Source organism: Hetaerina americana, unplaced genomic scaffold (assembly GCF_022747635.1).
Source record: "Hetaerina americana unplaced genomic scaffold, ioHetAmer1.1.p SCAF_8, whole genome shotgun sequence".
Classification (NCBI taxonomy): Eukaryota; Metazoa; Arthropoda; class Insecta; order Odonata; family Calopterygidae; genus Hetaerina; species Hetaerina americana.
This window is the reverse complement of record NW_027287427.1, coordinates 63,127,164-63,147,612: the sequence shown is the minus strand read 5'-3', so window position 1 is coordinate 63,147,612 and position 20,449 is coordinate 63,127,164. Positions and strand designations below refer to the sequence as shown.

Sequence of the window (20,449 nt, the reverse complement as noted above, 5' to 3'; positions counted from 1 at the left end):
CCAAGGGATTGAGCGAAGTACCTTCTCTCTTTCACACTTATTTTTTTCATTCTTCTCGTTTTCACAATTTGCCAGCACACGCCCTCACACCGTGATGCATCACCATTCTTGCCCACAAGCATACACACACATACCCAAATACACACACACGACCGGGATTTGATTTCGAACGCCCAAACTATTCATATAAGATGGACACAGGTGAGCGAGGCGATACGCTAGAGGGATTTTCGGCGACTTTCACCGACAAAAAGTTTATGTGTAGAGGGGGGGAATAAAACAAAACAAAAAAATGCCCGCTCCGTACGTAACAAGAAACACGGTCCATTTCCGAAATTCGGGAAATTTGAGCAAATCTCTCGAGCGTAAAAACCTCATCTCCCACCTCCTTCTTGGTCTATCCTTGAGTTGTCGATCCGGGAGTGATTTTATGCTTTACGCTCCTCGTTAGGACCTCAACTCCTGCGCGCCGCAGGCGACACGCGATTGATTTACTAAGGACTAACTAGATATAATTTTGACAACTTCGATAAAGAAATGCAGGAGGTCGTGTTTTTCATTGAAAGAAAACCTGGAGTTAACCACATATACACTGTTTTCAAGGACCGATGAAATTGTGCGTGTCGCGATTCTCACGTTCAGCCGTGTCACTCTTGCAAAACTTCCCGTTTGGCGGTGGAAGCTCTCGCTATATCTGCACCAGTTCCTGGATTTCTTACATCACCGTAAGATTATAACTTTCTTGCATTAGCATTAGCAATGCCGACCGCTGTAAACTAGAATTACTTTATCTCAAAGTCACGCCCTAGACTAAAAATTTATTTTTCCGAGCAGTGAAAAGTAACTTCTTTACAGTCTTCCTCTACGAAGTTGCATTCGTTTCTATGATAAAGAATTATAATATGCTTACCTTTCAGGAGTCATGATAAAAGTGTGATTATTACTTTGATAACTAACCATAGTTTCGACCATATGTTGTTGTAATTATGATATTTAGTAACAACGCATTCTACAAAAACATACTCCACAGTGAAATACAGTATCCAAGTCTCGCTTTCTGAATATATGTGATTATAAAATATATATCAATTATGTACTTTTAAAACAAAAGTGAACGAAATTCTCACTAGATCGTTAGACACAACTTTTCGCCAAATATCTCTCTATGAATCAGAACCTGAAAGAATATTTTATCATTATATGATTCTCGGCCTTTCTTTCCTCTCGAGAAAAAAATGTTATGCGACTTTTGCACCAATTTAAATGGAAAATTTTCCTCAAAAGTATTGTATTATTCGTGCAATATTCATGCATATAATTTGGTATTTCTTATACCAGTCGGTGAAACCCACAGCATTATTTATTGGATCGCATCATCAACAGAGATATCATTTTAATATATTCAGTAATTTTAAAGGTATTTTACTGTCTAAATAAACTTTGTCACGACCCCTATTTATTTTTCAGTAGTATTAGAAAACAAAATGTATTTTTATTTTGAAATAATGAAATATCTTTTGGCTCAAGTATCATCCCACTCGGATAAATTTAATATCAACGCGTGCCGACGAACGACGCGTCAACTGACATTTACAAGAACTTAGTTATCATCACTTACAGGAGATAATCAACAACATACTCATCCGATCCTCGCTTCATGAGTTCTAATGTCTTGCATTTCAGCCACCCTCAAATGCGACGGCGAGAAATCAGTTTATTTAACTGTTCTCCTGACTCCCCCTTCAACTGGACTGAAGTCGAGCCAGGCGCGTTCCTTATTAACCTGTTTTGTTTCTTTATTACGATTTTTATAGGAATCACTGGAGACGCTGGACTGGGAAACGCCGTCACATGACCAGGGCGAGAGGAACAAGAGGACAATTGGGTTCCTGAGGAATCTCTTCCCCGGGATATCGGAGGTATAGAGGCATGGGAGTAGGACGACGATAAGGAGGAGGAAAAAATAACGGAGGAGGAGGGGGACCCCCATCTTTTCGATAAATAACGAATCGGACGGGAAGGCGCTGAGGTTCGAAAAACCCTCAAGGGGGTCTGTCGTTCATCGGAACGACAGACAGAAACGTAGCCATGAGGTCACCGCGAATCTAGATGTGACTATGCTGCCAAAGGATATTTTATTATGCCCAAAGTACTCTTGTAGTAACCTTTAATTTAATTTTTTATAATTTCGCGTTTTCGTTCTTTCTCTTTTGCCAAAGTATTCTTTTTTTATCAAATTCATGCGAATAGCTTACCGCGATTGAAATTTGATTGAACATACGTGGCGTGCCAATATCCAGCGGGGTGAGACGCAAAATTTTATCGCGACAGGAACCCGATTTCACAATTTCAACTAAAATTCAAACTACCCTCATCCTTCTGAACATTGGTTTTGACGATAAAATCTGTTTTCATTTTGTAAATATTTTATTTATACGTCGCGCTTTGTAGAAACTAATTAACTGGGTGACTATTTTAATGTAATAACAATCTTTTGACTGGAAAAAATAGAGAGCATAAAGCTTGAATAATATAACTACAATTTTAGCGTCTTTTTCATTAATAACCTAACAATCTGTCCCATAATACTAGAGATTATTTACAAGATAATGTCAACTATTAATGACGTTATCATTCTGAACTAAGAAGATATGAAATATATGCTTAAATTAAGAATAGGAGGATCTAGCAGGAAAGAAATCATTGAATAATTACGCACATAGCATAATGGTGTCCCTTATTTAAGTGAAATTTGAGTATTGAGTTGGCGTCATCCACTGACAAACTAAAGAATAACTGTTAGTTGGAGAGATATTGAAACTCTGTGACATAAATGGTATTTCTTCCAAGTGATCAAATGCTATACAAAACCCATGCTATACAAATATGCACTTGTACGAAAAACAAATATGTACTCGTCTAAAGTTTTAGACTTACCTTACATTAAATTTAGAGGAAGTTTACGTGGGATTTAACATAACTTTGCAGAATCTAGCACTGAATTTTACCATGATGACTGTATAATCTTATAAACATTAAACAGTAATTAATAACAGCCATCTTCGTGATACTTTGAAACGGTATTCATCAGAGACACAAGGTAATTGATAGTTTTACGCATGATAATGATGGGAAAGTTATCGATTTATCAAAATATCATTTTATCAATTAAACATTCGTACTTTTATTTGCGTAATACCAGTAAAAATTTAAGAAGCCACTATCTCACTACATCAACTAGGTTGAAAATTGGACATATATTTTAGAAATTCTAGACAAGCATTGTTCATCTCACTTACTTTCTGGCTCGCTCGCATGTCTTCATTAAATCTTCACAGGAATCCGAGGTACTTGTGCATTTGTCAACCTGTGGAGCAAATTTAAGCCCGTTAAAAATTTGAACACATTTTTTAAAAATATTCATAATAGTTGGATTTATAATTTTACTTGATTTTAGAACGCCATCAATTCGAAATATTAGCATGCTTGTTTTAAGTTATAGACTTTAGCAAATCTAAAATCAAAACCAATTACGTCTCCTCTTAATGTAACAACGTTTAGCGTTTATTTCAAAAAGAATAAATATGCTTCCTCCCGGGCCAAAACTGAAACTGTGTGCAATTCACCATGATATATAGAAGATCGGATATCTATACACCATCACAAAGACCTCCGGAGGATATTTGCGCACTCAAGGCCTAAATGAAACATAAAAAGCTATGAATCGTAAAAAAAAACCAGACAGCTCTCCCGCCAAATTTTATAATGCTGCCATTACGATATATCTCTCCAAATTACGATTGCCTCTATTCGATAGGATACCACATGATCTGCAAGGTCCTACGTCTTTTCGCCTTTTTCTTTGCTTCGTTCATTCAAATCGCGTTAAAAAATCTAACTGGAGAAAAGTCTGATTATTCAAGGATGTGAGGGACGAAAAAGGCTGCCTCAAAATGATTCGGGTTCGTTCAGAGAGATCTCTGAGATCATGGAGGAGGGCGTCTAGAACCCTTTGCCGTATCCAAAGGGATAAGTACAAATATAAATGGAAACAAGACCTACTGGAAGGATCGGAGGAAGATGAGAACCGTCGCTCAGGTTTAGGGTTGCGCTTGAGAACGTCAAGGGCAAAGGAAGGGAAATTTGAGACCAGAAGTGGGAGGAGGGAGAGTACAGGGAGAGGGAATCATTTTCCCGCCACAACTCAACCCCATGCGGATGCAGATCTCTTTTTCGGCGAGCGAGGTCAGGCATCAAAACAGAGAAAGAAAAATAATTGAGGAAAACCTTCGAGTCATCGAGACCAATTTCGAGGGAGAAGATTGATTATCATCGGTGGAAAGTTTGGTTGTAAAATTAGCGTTAAGGAGTCGGCAAAATGAGGTAATTGTAGAGATGCGAATTCTACATAAATTATTCAAGATTCCGTAAGCGAAATGGGCGAGGCGGGAAGGAAATGATTAGTTGACCGCGAGTGGTTACGTGCTTTCAATCACGGAGGGATTCAGTCACTAAAATGAGCCCGAGTCACGGAAGATAACAGAATATGCCGAAAGCGAGCGAGAAATCCTCAAACTCAAGCCTGAAAAGTGAGTAATTTAAGAATATTGATCTCCACCTGATACTGAATAACATATGCAAGTCGAGTAAGCAAAAAATAACGCACAAATATCAAACAAAAAACAGCAAGAGTTCCGTCAGGTGTGTTACTCTCAAAGCACATGAATTTATGTATATACACACCAGTTATAATTTGAGGGATACTTGGGCGTGCATTTGCAGTGTAAATTATGCATATGTGTAAGAGTGAACACTATATTTGAAATATACTATCATCATTAACTTAAAAGAAGCATTTAGAAAGAACGATGCCATTATATATTTAAGTTTTATCACGCCTTGTGCGAAAGAGAAGCAAAACGATATTAAAAATTCTCGGAAATGCAATCTAACGATGGCCAAAATATTTGCACATTGATTAAATGCATAAACAAGAAGACACCGTAGCACTACCATTTATAAAACAGTCATATTAATAAAATATCTCATGGATTTCTTTGGGTTCCAGCCATTAAATTGCATCCATTTATGTACGCTTTCTCGTGAATAAAACCGTGAAAAATGTTCGAGCGTCATATTCTTGAATAGTAGCAGTAGTATTTAGGGGAGGCGACCAACTGCTGAGGTCATTTGCGCCATTAGGGATGGACAGGAAAGGATGAAGGGTGAAAGAAACTCGGCGTCGGCATTAGCCTACTCTTTACGAAAGGCGCCTTAACGTCCCATCCGACGGACGGCGTACTCACTCAAAGTGCCCTCCACAAAGCACCTCAAGTAGGGATCAAGATATTACTGATAAAATATTCAACACCGCCGGAATTTGAACCCGGGCCCTCTGGGCGGGAAGCCAGTACGATAGCCACCGCACCATCTTGATCCCCTCATCCCATCACTAAGTATTAACATAGCTCTGGGTTGTTCAGTTTAATAGCTCATTACCGTTGGCACACATAGTAACCACTGAGAATTCAATTATATTGACAACGTAAATATCAAAATGCGTTCTTTTATTCCTTTGCACAATGTGTATTTCCGGTAATTTCAAGAGAATGTTAAATTTTAAAATATAAAATTATTTTTACTTTCTATGCATACCTCAGGCAATAAAGGACTCGATCACAATAGCTCATTGCATTATTTTAACATTAGTCTACTGATGAACCGGTTTGGCTATTATTTTCCAGTTACTTACGAAAGAGCCAGAACAAAAGGCTTTCTTGAAGAGTGGTAAATACGTTTCCTCAGAAATACTGCGGAACTATAGAACAGTTTCCATGTACTACCATGGAGTACTACCTAGTAACAAAATTGAAATATCTACCTCATTGTGACGCCATTTTGGAGGGTAATTTCCATTTCCAATCTATCCAGGCTCATAAAATATCTTTCGAGAAGTAGCTAAGATAGGGATGCAACTCTTCTTTCAGTGACCATAGAAAAACTAGTAGTTACAAACGGTGAGAAACCTAAAATAATCATTGAAATGCCTTATAATCGTATCTATAATTGAACACATTTCTTATATCTGTTTCTAATGGAAATGACAGTTGAATCATAAATCCAAAACACTATAAAAATACCCAGAATATTATCTGAATAGTCAAAAGAAAACTACGACTACTCTATTTGGTCGGTCCTGCGCATAACAGGGAGCGCTAGCAAATTCGTAGGCCAAAGATTCGAACTCAAACTATACTTTTATTATACAGTACTTTTCATACCACAATGTACGAAGGAAATGACATAAGGTATCAAAATGAGTGGATTTCAGAGATAAACAAATCCTACGTAGTTAACTGCTCCAAATTCTTGCTTGAAAATTCTCTGATAATAATTAAAAAAACCTATAAAAATCTTTTCCTCAAAACTAGCCAATTTGTATTATAATGTTACCTCTTTATTAAAAAACTTTGAGAAATTTAAAAAATGATAATAAAACCAAAGTGCTGCTTTACAGGGATGGTCTTTCTCCAGCAATACGTGTGTAGTATGCGCGATGGAAGATCAAAGTTTGAGGAAAAGAAACTCCGTCCCTGTAAAAGCAGTACAATATGGATCCTCAGTCTAAAAAGTAATAAAAATTAAACGGGAACATTCTCCTAGAAATTGAAATTATTGTGTTCTCACTTTGAAATCACATCATGAGGATGGATATGTGTGCGCGTGTGTGTGTGTTTGAACCTCCGCCCCCGTCGGCCTCTTCTCCTCTTTGTTCTTTATAGATAATCGATAGGAAATTGCAAAGCCTCACGAGGGTAATATTCCAATTGGTGGGTCGCCTGGTGCTGGGAGGCGGGGGAGGGGGGTCCCGCACCTCCTCCTCCTCCTCCACCGGCTCCTCCGACGGCTCGCGAAGGATCAGCATCACGCTTCCCACGTTCCCCCCAGACCTAGACGAAGAGACGGAGGATGAAGCACAGACAGACACCCCTCAGGAGAGCACATTGGTAACCGGGAGAGATGATTTTCATACATAACTGAGGCTATTCAAACGGAACTCGGGGGAATATCTTCTTACTTTTTACTATTGGATGCATCCCTTTTACTCATCTTCCTTATCAATATGTAACTTTTACATTAAAATAAAAATCCCTAAGCGGCACGAAAAATTAAAGCAAGTGATGAAAGGGACTGTACTTAATTATTTCTTTCTCGCCATCATAATCTCTCTTAGCTTTGTCCATTCTGGGTACTCTTTCTGATATGGTTTCCCCTCCACCTGGGAATCATAGCGTGAAACTCTGGTCTGTTTTCGCCTCTTATTAAATAAATATATTGCCTGCTCAATGTGTCGCTAAGCATGCTTCTCTTTGTGTAATTAACCCATACATCTTTTTGAAGGACCTAATTTTACACCAACAGACATTTATTTAGTGAATTTGAGCATCTTTTCCCATCATAAGTCTTCACTTAATATTTATTATCTGCATGCATTTAAACTCGTAACAGTTGTATCCGTATATTTTACAGTATAACTCATAAAACAATAGAATTGCCCACCCGGAATTAGTTCGTGAGAATATAAGTAGCCCTGGAAATTTATTATAACAAACATTTTGCATATATGTTCGGAATGATTTTTCTCGTTTCATCGTTAAGTTTTTCTCTGTTGTATTAATTACCTTTTACTAAGTGTTTAGAGAAACTTTAGAGCACGTAGTTCCTAAGTTTCGATTAAACCTGAGTTTTTGATCAATTCTTTCGTTAAACACTAATAAAATGGTAATAAAATGATTTCAGGAATAACATCAGGCCATAAAAGTTATTCTTTAACTTTTAGCCTTATTTCCACCCACAGAATAGGTTTCAACCATTCAAACGTAATATTCGATTGAAATTAAATGAAAATTCTTTTTTTTTTTGAGTTCCTTCAATGGCGTGCTGGCAACGAATAAAAAAAAATATGTTTAATTTTGACTTATCGTAAATTGGACTGTAACGGCATTTTCAGCTCGTACGGTGTTCTACCTAGGCGCTCGTGTCGAGGTCAATTACCATTAAAAACCCCAATTAATCTTATGATTTCCGGAGCTAAAAGTCACCGGTTGGCCTTCCAGAATCCGGTTAGCCCTTAGACTATTCCATGAACAACATTCTTGAGCCTTAAATGACACCTTTCTACGGTCAACGTTGGCTCGATGATTAAAGATATGCACGCAAAATATGAGTTTTGATTCCTTTTTAAGGACCATTTCAGTCTGACCTTGCTTTTATACACACTTATAGGCGTGCGTCAATTCTCAGAACCGAAGCATTAAATTCAGCTGAATCTGTTCCCATCCGACTGATTCGGGACTTTTTTTCTATTTTTATTGGCCATGTCTGTCTTTTTTTTTTTGAAGTTGAGTTCCTTCGATGTCCTGAGATGTCGTTCTCCTCCATTTCGAACTGCTTTCCCCGCTAGTCTTTTTTTTTGTTTTGGTTTGGATGAGGTCGTCCGGGATTTTTTTTTTCTATTTCCCTTACGATCGACAATTCTGCTTAACCCTCTCGCTCTGTTCGCGTCTCTTCCGCTCCACTTGTCTCTGGAGCAGCTGTTTATCCCCTCCGCCTGCAAATTAACACCCTCCTGCACGCGATGCACTTACTGTACGCTTTAAATGTGAAAATTCGAACAGCATTGCTATCATGACATTGCCTTGTGTTAATTTTTGTGAAACCCTCACACTTCCTCTCCCCCTCCCTTCCAGTCAAGTGTAATTCTTTTCTTTTTTTGTGTCTGTGTTTTGTGTGTGTGTCTGCGTTTGTGTGTGTCTGAGCCAAAGATTGTAAAATGCACGCTGTTCTGTTACCAGTCACTTTTTTTCCAGTATATGTTCTATGTTGGATTGCCGCTGTTCACTACTGCCTCTGTGTACGATCCTAGTGTGTTATATTGTGTGTTTGTGGTGTGCCGTCTCTCTCTCTCTCATCTTATTGACTCGCTGCAATCTTCTTTGAATACGAGCAGAGGTCTAATATGCAGAAGGAAATGACCCGGGGGGGATGGGTGGAGTCACCAGCACCCGAAAAGATGTGCCTATCGAAATGATAGGAACCCATAGAAAAGTAACAATTCCGTCAAATTTTAAATTATTATATTCTCCTTGTTTTATGTACCGGTATAGAGGGTTAAATAGCTCCGCGATCAAAAAAGTTTATCGTATAAAAGTTCTGTCATATGAATTATTATTTCTTACGTGTGTGTAAAATGCATCCAATAAGAATAGTGGGTTGATGCTACACAACCCCTGTAAACCTAAAAAGGACATTGCTTAAGCGAAACTTTCTTCACTAGGGAGCAGTAAACAGCTCTGTTTTCGTTTTCTTTCCATCAGCAATAATCATGCCCTCAGTGGATAAATGGTTAAACCAGTCCCGTTCTCAAAATGCTCACAAGTTCAGTGCAGGTGGTCGCAATTTTAATTGAAGCTGAAAACTTCATGTAGAGTCAAGAAATGAGATATGAAAGAAGTAGGGTTTTAGGTTTCATCGAAGAACTTTGCAAACATAAGTCATTTTACAACACGTGCAACAATGACGGACATGATAAAAACTTACATATAAGCATACGGTCACAGAACGCATACTTATAAGATCCCTATTGCTAATGAGTGCTTTGGAGTGATTTAACTGATAGCGCTTTTCAATCTTGTGGAGAAAAAATGAAACTTGCAGAAACTCATTGCCAGAGAATGGTGATTTGAGAAGATGACGTGCAAAAACAAAGGAGAAAGCAAGTCACTAGGCGGAAGGACATTCATTAACCGCAGCGTTCAGTAGATTTTGCAAAAATGGTCATAAAGTGAAAACGAGAATATTAGGGAAAAAATTGGCATCTTTTAAAAAAGAATAATCAAAGCTTTAAAATTCGATTGAAACTCACAAGACATTTTTTTCAGTAGAAAAATAATGCTCGGTGTTTTTGTGAATTAATTCAAGCGGATATTAAGAATATTTTAACCTTTATATCCCTTTAAGAAAGTTCTCATTGTGTTTAAGGGAATGTAAATCATTAACGCTGAAATGAAAAACGACAAAATAAATAAATATTGGAACTACATATTATATCCAGGTGTAATTATCCTTGAAAGGAAAATGTTTAATATACCATCGGAATATTATGCATTACTCTCACACCCTTGATTCTGATACACATTTAAAAGTCGTTGTTTTCAACCAGTTTTTCCCAAATTACAATATAATTCAACGTTTTAGTGAGTACGTATACCGACAAAAAGAGGACTTATCAGCTGAAATGACTCACTTTAAGACCAAAAACTGTGCAAAACTCGACCTGTATCCCCACAACTTAGTTTTGAATGTGCCTCTGTTACTGTTTTTTTGTGTTTTTGCTCTTACACCAACTCTTAAAGAGTAATTTTTTTCTCTATTGCAATCAGCCTTGAAATGTTACTGTAATTTGTCTCTACTTAAATATATGTATTGTTTCAGATGTCTCATCACACATAAACGTGAGCGCATGCTGGTTGTTTGCTATTTGTTTTGTGATTATTATTAATCAACTGTGTACATACTAATATAATTTTTTTTTCCATTTTTGGTGTTTCGTTCACAAAGTGCACATTTTTAATGACACATGATTCATGGCTTTATTTTTTAAATTAAATTAAGTTCTTTGCATTCAGGTGATTGAAAAATATGCAAGTAAACCCAAAATCCGTGACTCTATTTTTCAATTTGCAAAGAAAGTAAAATGCACGTAGAAAAAAATACATCTAAATTATATCCAATTTAAACAATTAATGCGTGTTTTAAATACAATTGGCAAATGACTATTCCATAATGAGTTTAATTCTAATATATGTTCATGAAACAAGAGTGAAAGAAAGATTTATATATGAAGCAAAATGAAACATATCTTAAATTTTATAGTATTAGAATCAATATTGTAAAAATATTATTGGTTATCACAAAAATGGCAAATTTGCACTTTAGAATCTGGTGGTTGATTGCATTCAGCAAATGTATGAAACAAAATTTTATTCTTCAATCTTTTATAATAAAAATTCTGTTCATCGACGGTAATCGGCAAACTTCTCATTGCGATAAGATAAAAAGGATGTAAACTATTAATTGTCCAAATTCTCCTCTTTATATAAAAATCCCGGATCAATGTGGAACGCTGAGTATTTTTCAATCACCTGAAGGCGATGGTTTAATATGTTGTTTTTATTTCCGCAGCCTTTGGTGTGATGGCGGTGGTCATAATTTTAATGCTATCTTATCATTTATGTATTTTTTAAGCATGAAAACATTAAAAATGCATTCCTGCCTTACTGCCTGGGAATGCCCGATCAAATGAATACCATCTTTGCTTTGCTTTGCTGAGAGGAACGGCTTGAGACCTACTGCATTCGAACATACAACTTCACTACACGCAATTGATTATTCCTTCACATACGAACACTGGAGGAAAAACTTGTGGAGGGGCCTAATGCTTTTTTGTTACTCACAAGTGTTGGAATTTGCTTGGCTTTCATGCAAGGCTCAATCAAGCAGTTTTGGTGCCAATTGCTGAATCAATTATCCCCTATAACGTTTCAAAATATTTGTGAATATAAAATCTACACCTCTGTACACCTAATGGTGAAGAGGAAGTCCTGGACATAGAGTGATTAACAATCAAATGCTTGTAAATGCTACAAATATTTATTCCTTAATGATTTTTGGCTGCACTTCAGTAAATAAAATTCTGTAAAAAGTTGGATAAAAATATTTTAGATGCCTAATAATTTTAATAAATTCTCTAAAGAAGCAGGATCACTCAGAGAAAAATGTTGATGATCAAACTTAAACCATCATTAACCCTAGAAAAACACTTCAATGCAATTCACTTTTCAAAGCAGAATTCTGCGATGCATTTTAAAGTTACTTCGGATGAAATATAAAGGAAAACATTCTCTTCCATCCACTCAAAAGTAAAACTCTCTCTCTCTGACCCGTTCCTCTCGGTCATGTTTCTCATTTCCAATTGATAAATACAGCCACTCCGTCCAATCTATCCCGTACTCAAACATATATTTGCACGCTAATTTGCCCACAGTCAAAATGCACGTTCTGAAATAATTCTTCATCACCGTTTCCCTCTCCCCGCATTGTCCCCACTAGCCCAGCGAAGAAGAGAACTTCGCCGGCTCCGAGTCGAGGGTCAACGAGGTGAGGGTCCCTTTCGAATCGAACAAGTTCGAGGAGGACGAGGAAGACCAGGAGGCCGAGGCGACGGGAGACGAGGCGTCTCCGTCGGTCGCGCGGAGCGAAGACTCATCTGCCGAGAGCGACAACGCCGCAGCCGCGTCCGACGCCAACGCTGATCGCGACAAGCGGTTCCTCTTCTTCGGCGGCAACGGAGAGTCCGGTTCGGGCGGGAGCGCCGGTGGCTCCGGAAACTTCCTCTTCGATATCATCCGGGTGAGGGAATAGGCCGGAGGAAAATACAAAAATAGGGTGCGAAATGGCCGATATCGAAGTTTTCTATTGGAAATTTTTTCCACTCTCGCGCGTCTAAAACTTTGTTTCTGACCCTGGAAATGATTGATAAGACTGTCTGCAAGAAGTGGACTCGCGGTTTGGCGGTGGTTAATATCTTCCTGCGGGAATTGACCTGCCGACTTTATGGATATGACAGACCTCTAGGGTTTTCTCATTCGTCGCTCCTTCATCTCTGTGAGAGAGGACACAAAAACAAGTCATCGCTCGAAAGATTTACGTGATGCGGTTTCCTTAAAGCGGCTTGAGTAACTCACTTTTAAGGAGACTGCCGCTCTTAATGACTCTTTATGCACTCGTAAACCGTTTTGGGATGCCGACAATTTTGTAAGCTATTTTGTTTACGTAAAGTTTGCACAAGTATGTGCGTAAATGGATAGTCTTTCTGCCACAAGCACGCCCATATGATCGTGTGTAAGCTTTCTTGTATTTTATCGCAATTTCATATTTCACATAGATGAACTCGTCTGCGGTAATTAAATCATCTCGTAGTGCGAGGAATCCAGTTTGCTTATATGTGTGTATATGTGTGCGTGGAACGAAAACCAAACGTTTCGTTGATTCCATACGGGTACAAATAGATGCTCGTCTAATCGATCTAGATTTAGTGGTGTCAACAGCCACTTGTATCTTTGACTCACAGATTCGATAGAAAAAGCATTTTATTACTTCCAAGGAATAGTTAACAGAATCTCTCGCAGCTCACGAAAAAAGTCTCCTTCGAGTAGGTGTAGTGCACTTATCGTCGCCTATGGGGAAGAATACCCATCCTACATTCGACTACAATTTTCAAGATAATAAATTAGTGCGGGTGGGATTGCTTCTAAATTTGCAGAAATGAGCTGCTAACGAATGGTATTTAATTATAACTTAATATATTACTTTCAAGCCAGTATTAGATCAGTTTTCCGCAAGTTCGTTTCCTCAGTAAACCTTAAATTTTCTTCTTCTCATAACTGTATGAAAATGTAACATTCGCAGTCCAAAACTTTTTAAACTTAACAATAATTCAACAAAAAATATATTATTTAAGGATTTATAAATTTGGACTCAATAGTAATTACTGTGAAACCTGGCACCCCAAATGACCGTATAAGTTTTATTTGGAAACATAGAATCAATCTCAAAGGGAAATAATATTTATATACTTAAACTATAGATATATAGAGCTGTTTTGATATAGTTATCACCTAAAAAATACGCAAATTAATAAAATTCTTTCACAGAAAAGGTGAGAAAACTTTTGAGGAAATGCTGTCTTATATCTAAACATGTGTAGGTAGAAAATCAATTACGCTTCTTGTATTTTTCTATTGCTAGATTATCTTGGACCCAAGTCTTATTCGATGATTAGACATGAATACTAGGAAACGGATTGTCTATAAATTAATTCCTGAAATTCACTGGCTGTTTCAAACAGTTTCACACTTTTTTTCTACTCTACCAAAATTTCCGTTCCTTACCTAATCCCTGTCTCATAATCAGGTATTTCTCCTTCTCCTGTTCCTTCAGCGCAGTCAACACAACCTACAAAAACCCAAACTTGACCATATATCACCACCTTTTTATCATCCTCCAAACCTTGAAAAATTGAAATCGTACAAGGTTACCTTTTCCACTGATCCCACATATGGATAACGCTTTTTTGGCGAAAAGATTCCAATTTTACCTCAAGAATGAAATTTTTTTGTTTCCACTTCCCCTTAATTCCTGGTAGTCCTAAAAATCAATTTTTTGGCATAGTTATATTCTAATCACTCTCTCGATCCAACTCACGGCGATGAACCAATCCAGAACCATCCAAGATCAACCATCCCCAAATTACCCATCTCACGCCCAATTCAGCAAGACAATGAATTTTAAACTTCTGAACTGATTCGATACCACACCCCATTTGACTAATCGCCGTGTTCCATTCCCGTACCCTGCCCAATCCGACTCTCATTCCAACCAAATATCCCATCCCTATCTTTTTACCACCGCCCTCACCCCCACATAAAAAAAAACCTCGTCTCCACACCCTTCCGTCTTCGTCGCGAAAAAAATTCCTTTGAAAAATCCTTTTTCCCCCGCGTTTTTTACTCCATATTCGAACGCTCCACTCTCTCTCTCGCTCTCTCAACGTCCTCCCGTCCGTCGACGTCTTTTCACCTCCACCCTTTTTTTTCTCTTTTCTCTTGTCTCTTCTCTCCCTCCTCTTCGCAACCCCTCTCGTCTCGCCTGCCCTTCTTCGCCCGACTCCAACCGATTAAGAGCGCGGCGACGACCTCCGCCAGGACGGTGGGCAGGCTGTATAGAGTGATCGCCGGCACTGACCTCGCCCCCTCGGCGGCGAGCAACTCGACCATCGTGGTCAGGTCAGGGGCACAGAAAAGCACGACGGTAATTGGGCGGCCGTCCCTTTGCAGCCCTCTTGCTTGTGCGCTTTCTTTAACCCTCTCCCATCACAGTCATCCCCACCATCTCTGTCTCTCTCTCTTTCTCCTCTTCCACACTCTCACTTCATACGAATAAACGAAAACAACAAAGCTAGAGAATAGGCAGACATTCATCAAAACATAGAGCGTTGTACTGAATACTTTTCTCTCATCTTATGATTTGAAAAATATGGGTGCTGTCCAAAATGAGGGAATTTTTTGCATTTAGATAGATGTCCATAATTTTTAATGGCAGTGAAAATTTTTCTTGCTTCAGCTGATTTTTATGAGGAAGCATTTTTACATTGAATTGATGACAAAAGTCAGTCTACAAATTTATTTGGACGTTCCGAACAAAATTTCAGCCCATTGTTCTTTAATACTAGTGTCAAAATGATCGTAAAACTACCCACTATTCTGAAGCATGGTTGTTTATTTAATTAAGCGGGAAAATAGATTAGTGAAACACTTTTATTACAATCGAGCTAAATATTTTCATCGATTGAAGTCCAAAACGTTATTCTACAAGTAACAATATTTATAAGCTGACGGCTTGACTAGTCTAAAAGCAAAACTAGTAATCAAGGCCATCCGAATAAGTGCTTGACCTCATACAAGCACCCATGTAAACAATGTACCCAATCAAATTTATCAGGAAATCTGTCAAACACTACCAAGGACAACAAAGATCCAAGTACAGGGACACGAAGAATTACTTGACTAACTTATCACGTCATGAGGCTAAACGTCTTCTTAATTCTCCCTGTCAGGTAATCAGCTGAAACACTTATAACTTCAATCTATTTGATCACGGATCACATATTTGGGGCTTGTAGGTACTCCTTCAGCAGCGAAATGTTAGAGTAAACTTCAAAAAGACGACCCAAAAAAGCAGGCGATTTTAGATTCCGATTTCGGTATCGGTTTTTCGGTTTCGGTATCCGATTCGGTAAAGGAAGTCATTTTATCTCCATTCAAGAGTAAGATGAGCCACTTAAACACCTCGGCAAACACGGTGGCAAAATTTCAATCATTTTGAACGTTGCTTGCAATTATCTTTCTTAACATTGCATACTCCGGAGCTATCGATAATGAAAACAAAAAACTTAGCTAATATGCATTGAAATGATCTAGTGAAATTTGAAAATTAACAGAGGGAATAACATTGAGCCATAAGCAATTTTTTTATTACATCAGAAAAATAGACAGATTTTGTGATCTTTTCATCCAATCGTTGGACTAACTCCTTAGGATAATAAATGTTCCCGAAATCGTGCAGAATATGAACTGTTCATTCGTCGAATCTCGTAAAAGCGTCAGCTTATCAGATCAGGGAATTACTGAGAGGTTACACAAATAAACAAATGCAATGAGCAAGAAGGAAACACAAGAAGGTGGATTAAAAATTTCTAATTACCGATTACACTTTAAATCATGCCTTACACTAACTCGTGATAACCCATCAGTGACCGTTTATATTTCATTTTTTTCTCTAATACTTCAACCTTTCTTCTGCATTCATTATCACTGCTATCAAAAACCACATTTCGTTCCCTGATCATTGCTTTTAATCTTCGTTGAAGCCTATTTCAATCAATCTGTATCAAACTCTATGGTCCCATCATTATTTCCTAAGTGCACAACACCCTACTGCTGCATATACGGTAGCCATGTTATTGGTACACCATTATGGTAGGTAATTTTGCAAATGTTGAGTTATTACCCTATGTAGGAGTTTTTAGCGTAACAATCGCACAACTTTTTTTTGTCTCGAGTAAATGCACGCTTGATTTTTAGGCTTACAAAAAATAGAGAGGATTATGTAGAAATAGACCCATGTAGTTATTTTTTTTGCATGCTTACGTTAACTATACATTAGATAGAAACAGGTTGGCTGGAAAATTATCAGTGTTAGTGCTTGTATTTTTCAAAATTCATACAATTTATAAAATGGTGTGTTTTCAAAATTTATCTAAGAATGTCTGAACAGTATAATACAATCAATGTTTTTTTGGAAACACAGAAAAGGTTTTGAAGAAATACATTTCCTAAATTTTAAACAGAATTTTTTCAAAAGTGCAGTTAATCATGACTGCGCTGTGCTTATTTCCAAATTGTAGTAAATTTGCATGCTAATTTTAATCAAGTTCTATTGAGTGGGGCGTAATTAATGATTCAGTTTCAGGTTGAAGTCAGTCTTTGCATTCATCTACTGCCAATTACATTCTTGGTCAAGCTTTTGCCATTAAAATATTTTGGATAGGGGGAGGAAAAAAAAGGAGGCGGTATTCATTTGAAAAGAAAATCAAACACTCTGAAGGTTCCAAACGCATGTGATTTTACAAAAATTAAAAGCTCTTTCCTCATTCACTTGAATCCCCCAGCAAATTAAACAAGGACTTTTTATCCTTGAATGGTTTGATATATAAACGAATACTATGCACCGAAAGAGAACTGCACGAAAATGAAATCAAAGAAAAAAAATAAAACACTCTGAAATCTTAAAATCCTCATTTGTCCTTCCCTCCTCTCCCCACCCCCGAATTCCGTGAAACCCTACCTTACACTTCCACCCCCTCCTCCGAAAAAAAATGAACATTCCCCATAACCACAACCTCAATCAACCAACAACCGTTACCATTCCTCCGGATTCTCTTCTTCTCTTTCTCTCTCGCTTCTCTATCTCGCCTCTCTATCTCTCGTTCTGCTCCTCTTACCACTCATCTCCATTCCCCCTCCTCGCATCCCCCTCCCCGCCCAAAACTCTCTCTCTCTCTGCCCTCATCTCCTGAGCAGCTGATTACCGGTAGCGGGTCCGCGGAGGGTGGTTCGGCCGATTCATCTTCCGGAGGTGGCGACGGCGGTGCCTACGCCAGCTTTAGCGCTTCAGTTGGCGGCGACGGTGCCAGCGGCGGCGCAGCGGCTGGTGCGGTCGGCGCACCCTCACCATCCGACCCCAACGACGGATACACCTCCGGAATCCCGGGACCACTCACCAGACTCTTCATCATCGCCAACCGAGGGATCTCCAACCTCCTCCAGGACCTCATCTTGGTAAGACAAATAGCCTTACAGACTCTTCAGGTGGTTCTGCCTGACCATAGTTCGAATAAACGCCCAGTTATTACAATAGTTTCACCTGAGATTCTTTCAGCTGAGCGTTCTGCATTGGACTTCTTGAATTCCATTAATCATCATTTGATAGTTAACAACATAATTGCCTGTGTCAACTCCCCCTGCCATACGTCCCCGCATAGTCTCGCAAGACAAATATTACGATGTGCAATATGAGTCTTATTCATTAGAATTTTTAATAACCCTCGCCCCCTGTGTTATCGTTACCCTTCCTCGACTGAAAAATATCCAACGTGAAACTTTATGCGTGACCTCAGATATACTGGTTAAAAAAACTTTTTAGCTCATAAATTATTAAAATTTTAACAAAAAGTATATATGAAGGTAAAAACAAGTTCCTTTGAAACTAGTGTGAAATTAATTAAAGTATTATTTTCTTTTTCGTCAAAATAATACACCCTCCCAAGTTTTAAAGGGATCTACTAGTGTTTAGAGTTGCAAACTTGTTAGCATTCGAATTTCTCATTGTGAAGGGGAAAATTACGCAGTCTAAAAAACGTTTAATTGAAGTTGATGCGTTCCTTAGGTGAAATTTAAAACTAAATGTTTCTTAATTGCCACAAAAATACAAATCTGTACTTTAGTGAATTAAATAAGATCAAATACTACAAAACCTCTCTCAAATAAACAATGAATGAAGTAATACTAGACTCCCTATTCTTCTGGCGTAGTTGTATTTGAGCAATTTGTTGGGGAAGCATTTTTAACAATTAAATAAACTCCATTGATCATAAATATATTGTCACAAAAGAATGCTCTACTTGCAATTTCATCAAAATACAAATGCTGAGTAAATACGGTCTATGGTCCTCATTCAAGCTATTGCATTAATTTACCAATTCCCGATTAGCGAAGATGAACAGAAATTACATTAAGCGCAATAACTTCATTAAAACCCCTCATCATGCATATCTGAATGACGACTTGCTGTAGTTTAAGTTAAATCTAAATAAAATATTCAAAACTAAACATTAATCACCCGTGAAATAAGAAATTGGGAGGTGTGGAATAAGAGATGTGGATCAGAAGTAGCTGGGAAATTTTTTTAGGAATTTTAAAAATTGTTTTGTTCTAAATGGATTAGCATTCTTAAAAAATCAGATTCAATTGCTATCCAAGAGGAAAATGCAATATTAAACTAAATTTATAATTCTTTCTCTTCCAAAACAGCGTTTGTCCCAGACCAGCGAGAGGATAGTGAACTTCAAGGCACGTCTCATCACGGCCCTCATTTAAGACAACCTTCGACCTATATAACTTCCATTCAACGTGGCACGGCTCACACATCGCTTTCTCAGTGCGCACGCGCTAAGAAAAATCCATCACATTTTGGCGGGAAAATTGAAGAAAGAGAGGAGAAGGGAGAACGATGGTTAAAAAAACTCGTGTGTTTTGATTTCCGGCGTCGAAAGCGGAGTGTGAGAAGTGGAGGTGTGAGAACACGGCGACGTCATTGCGCCGTTTCTAAGGAGCGGCCAATCAGGGAACGACATCACTCCGGCGTTGGACGAAGAGGTGTTTAAATTATTTTTTTTTCCGAAAACTAAGAAAATCATCCTAAAGCCACGCGTTGTAAGGGTGGCGTTATAATCAATACGGCGTGAATTATTTCTCCTAAGGTTCTGCGACGCGAACGCCCAATTTTTAACACCCCCGATGCGGGCAGTAAAGATATTTTAGACCAAAAACACTTTCGGCCAATGTAATCTACGGCGCCATCCCAAAAAGGGGTGCTGCTCTTCGTCAAATTTGGCATTAAATGAAATTCACAAACTTATTGCGTCATATTTATGAAAATATCAGTTTTTTTACATAAAATCGCAAATCCAAAATCCCTGTGTAATTATAAACCCCAGTCCCGTTTAACGCAGAAGAATCACTACCCACGGCACAAAAAATTATCCCCGTATTTGTTTTATATGTTGTACAGTAAGAACCAATAAATATTTCCCCAAACAATTGACCTATATTTTTATTACCATACTTCTTCATGTAAACAATGACCTGAAACTGAGTTAGAGTAGCAATTAAAAAGTAACGCAAAATTCCGCTCATGATGGAGAACATCATTCAATGCCGATGAAATAGATGCATAAAATTGATATTTTGGTTGTACTTGAAGTATTCCATTAATTTAATACGATGAGCAGCTTGAAAAAATACTATTTTCTAAAAATAGTAAAATAAAATTTCAAAATATAACAATAAAATGATAGAAAGAGATTTTGAAGGCTTATTAGTTAAGTGTATTGGTCAACTGCATTATAACTTCTATCTACTCTAACGCAGATAAGTATAAATAACTGTTATTAATACATTGATCTATTTATACCTTAGAGGAAAGACTT

The 20,449-nt window shown here is 37.8% G+C and overlaps 1 protein-coding gene across 2 annotated transcripts in view; it reads left to right on the top strand.

Moving 5' to 3' along the window:
* Positions 1–20,060, top strand: part of LOC139698029 (uncharacterized) — a 76,242-nt gene extending 56,182 nt beyond the window's left edge. The window contains exons 3-7 of one of the 2 annotated variants that reach the window (XM_071596886.1): positions 1,815–1,919; positions 6,783–7,007; positions 12,172–12,471; positions 17,763–18,020; positions 19,272–20,060. In XM_071596886.1, coding sequence (XP_071452987.1) covers positions 1,815–1,919; positions 6,783–7,007; positions 12,172–12,471; positions 17,763–18,020; positions 19,272–19,337 — 954 coding nt within the window. In that variant the 3' untranslated portion in view covers positions 19,338–20,060. The remainder of the gene's footprint in view (positions 1–1,814; positions 1,920–6,782; positions 7,008–12,171; positions 12,472–17,762; positions 18,021–19,271) is intronic. The other variant, XM_071596888.1, reaches the window with a different exon arrangement.
* The last annotated feature ends 389 nt before the right edge of the window (positions 20,061–20,449 follow it).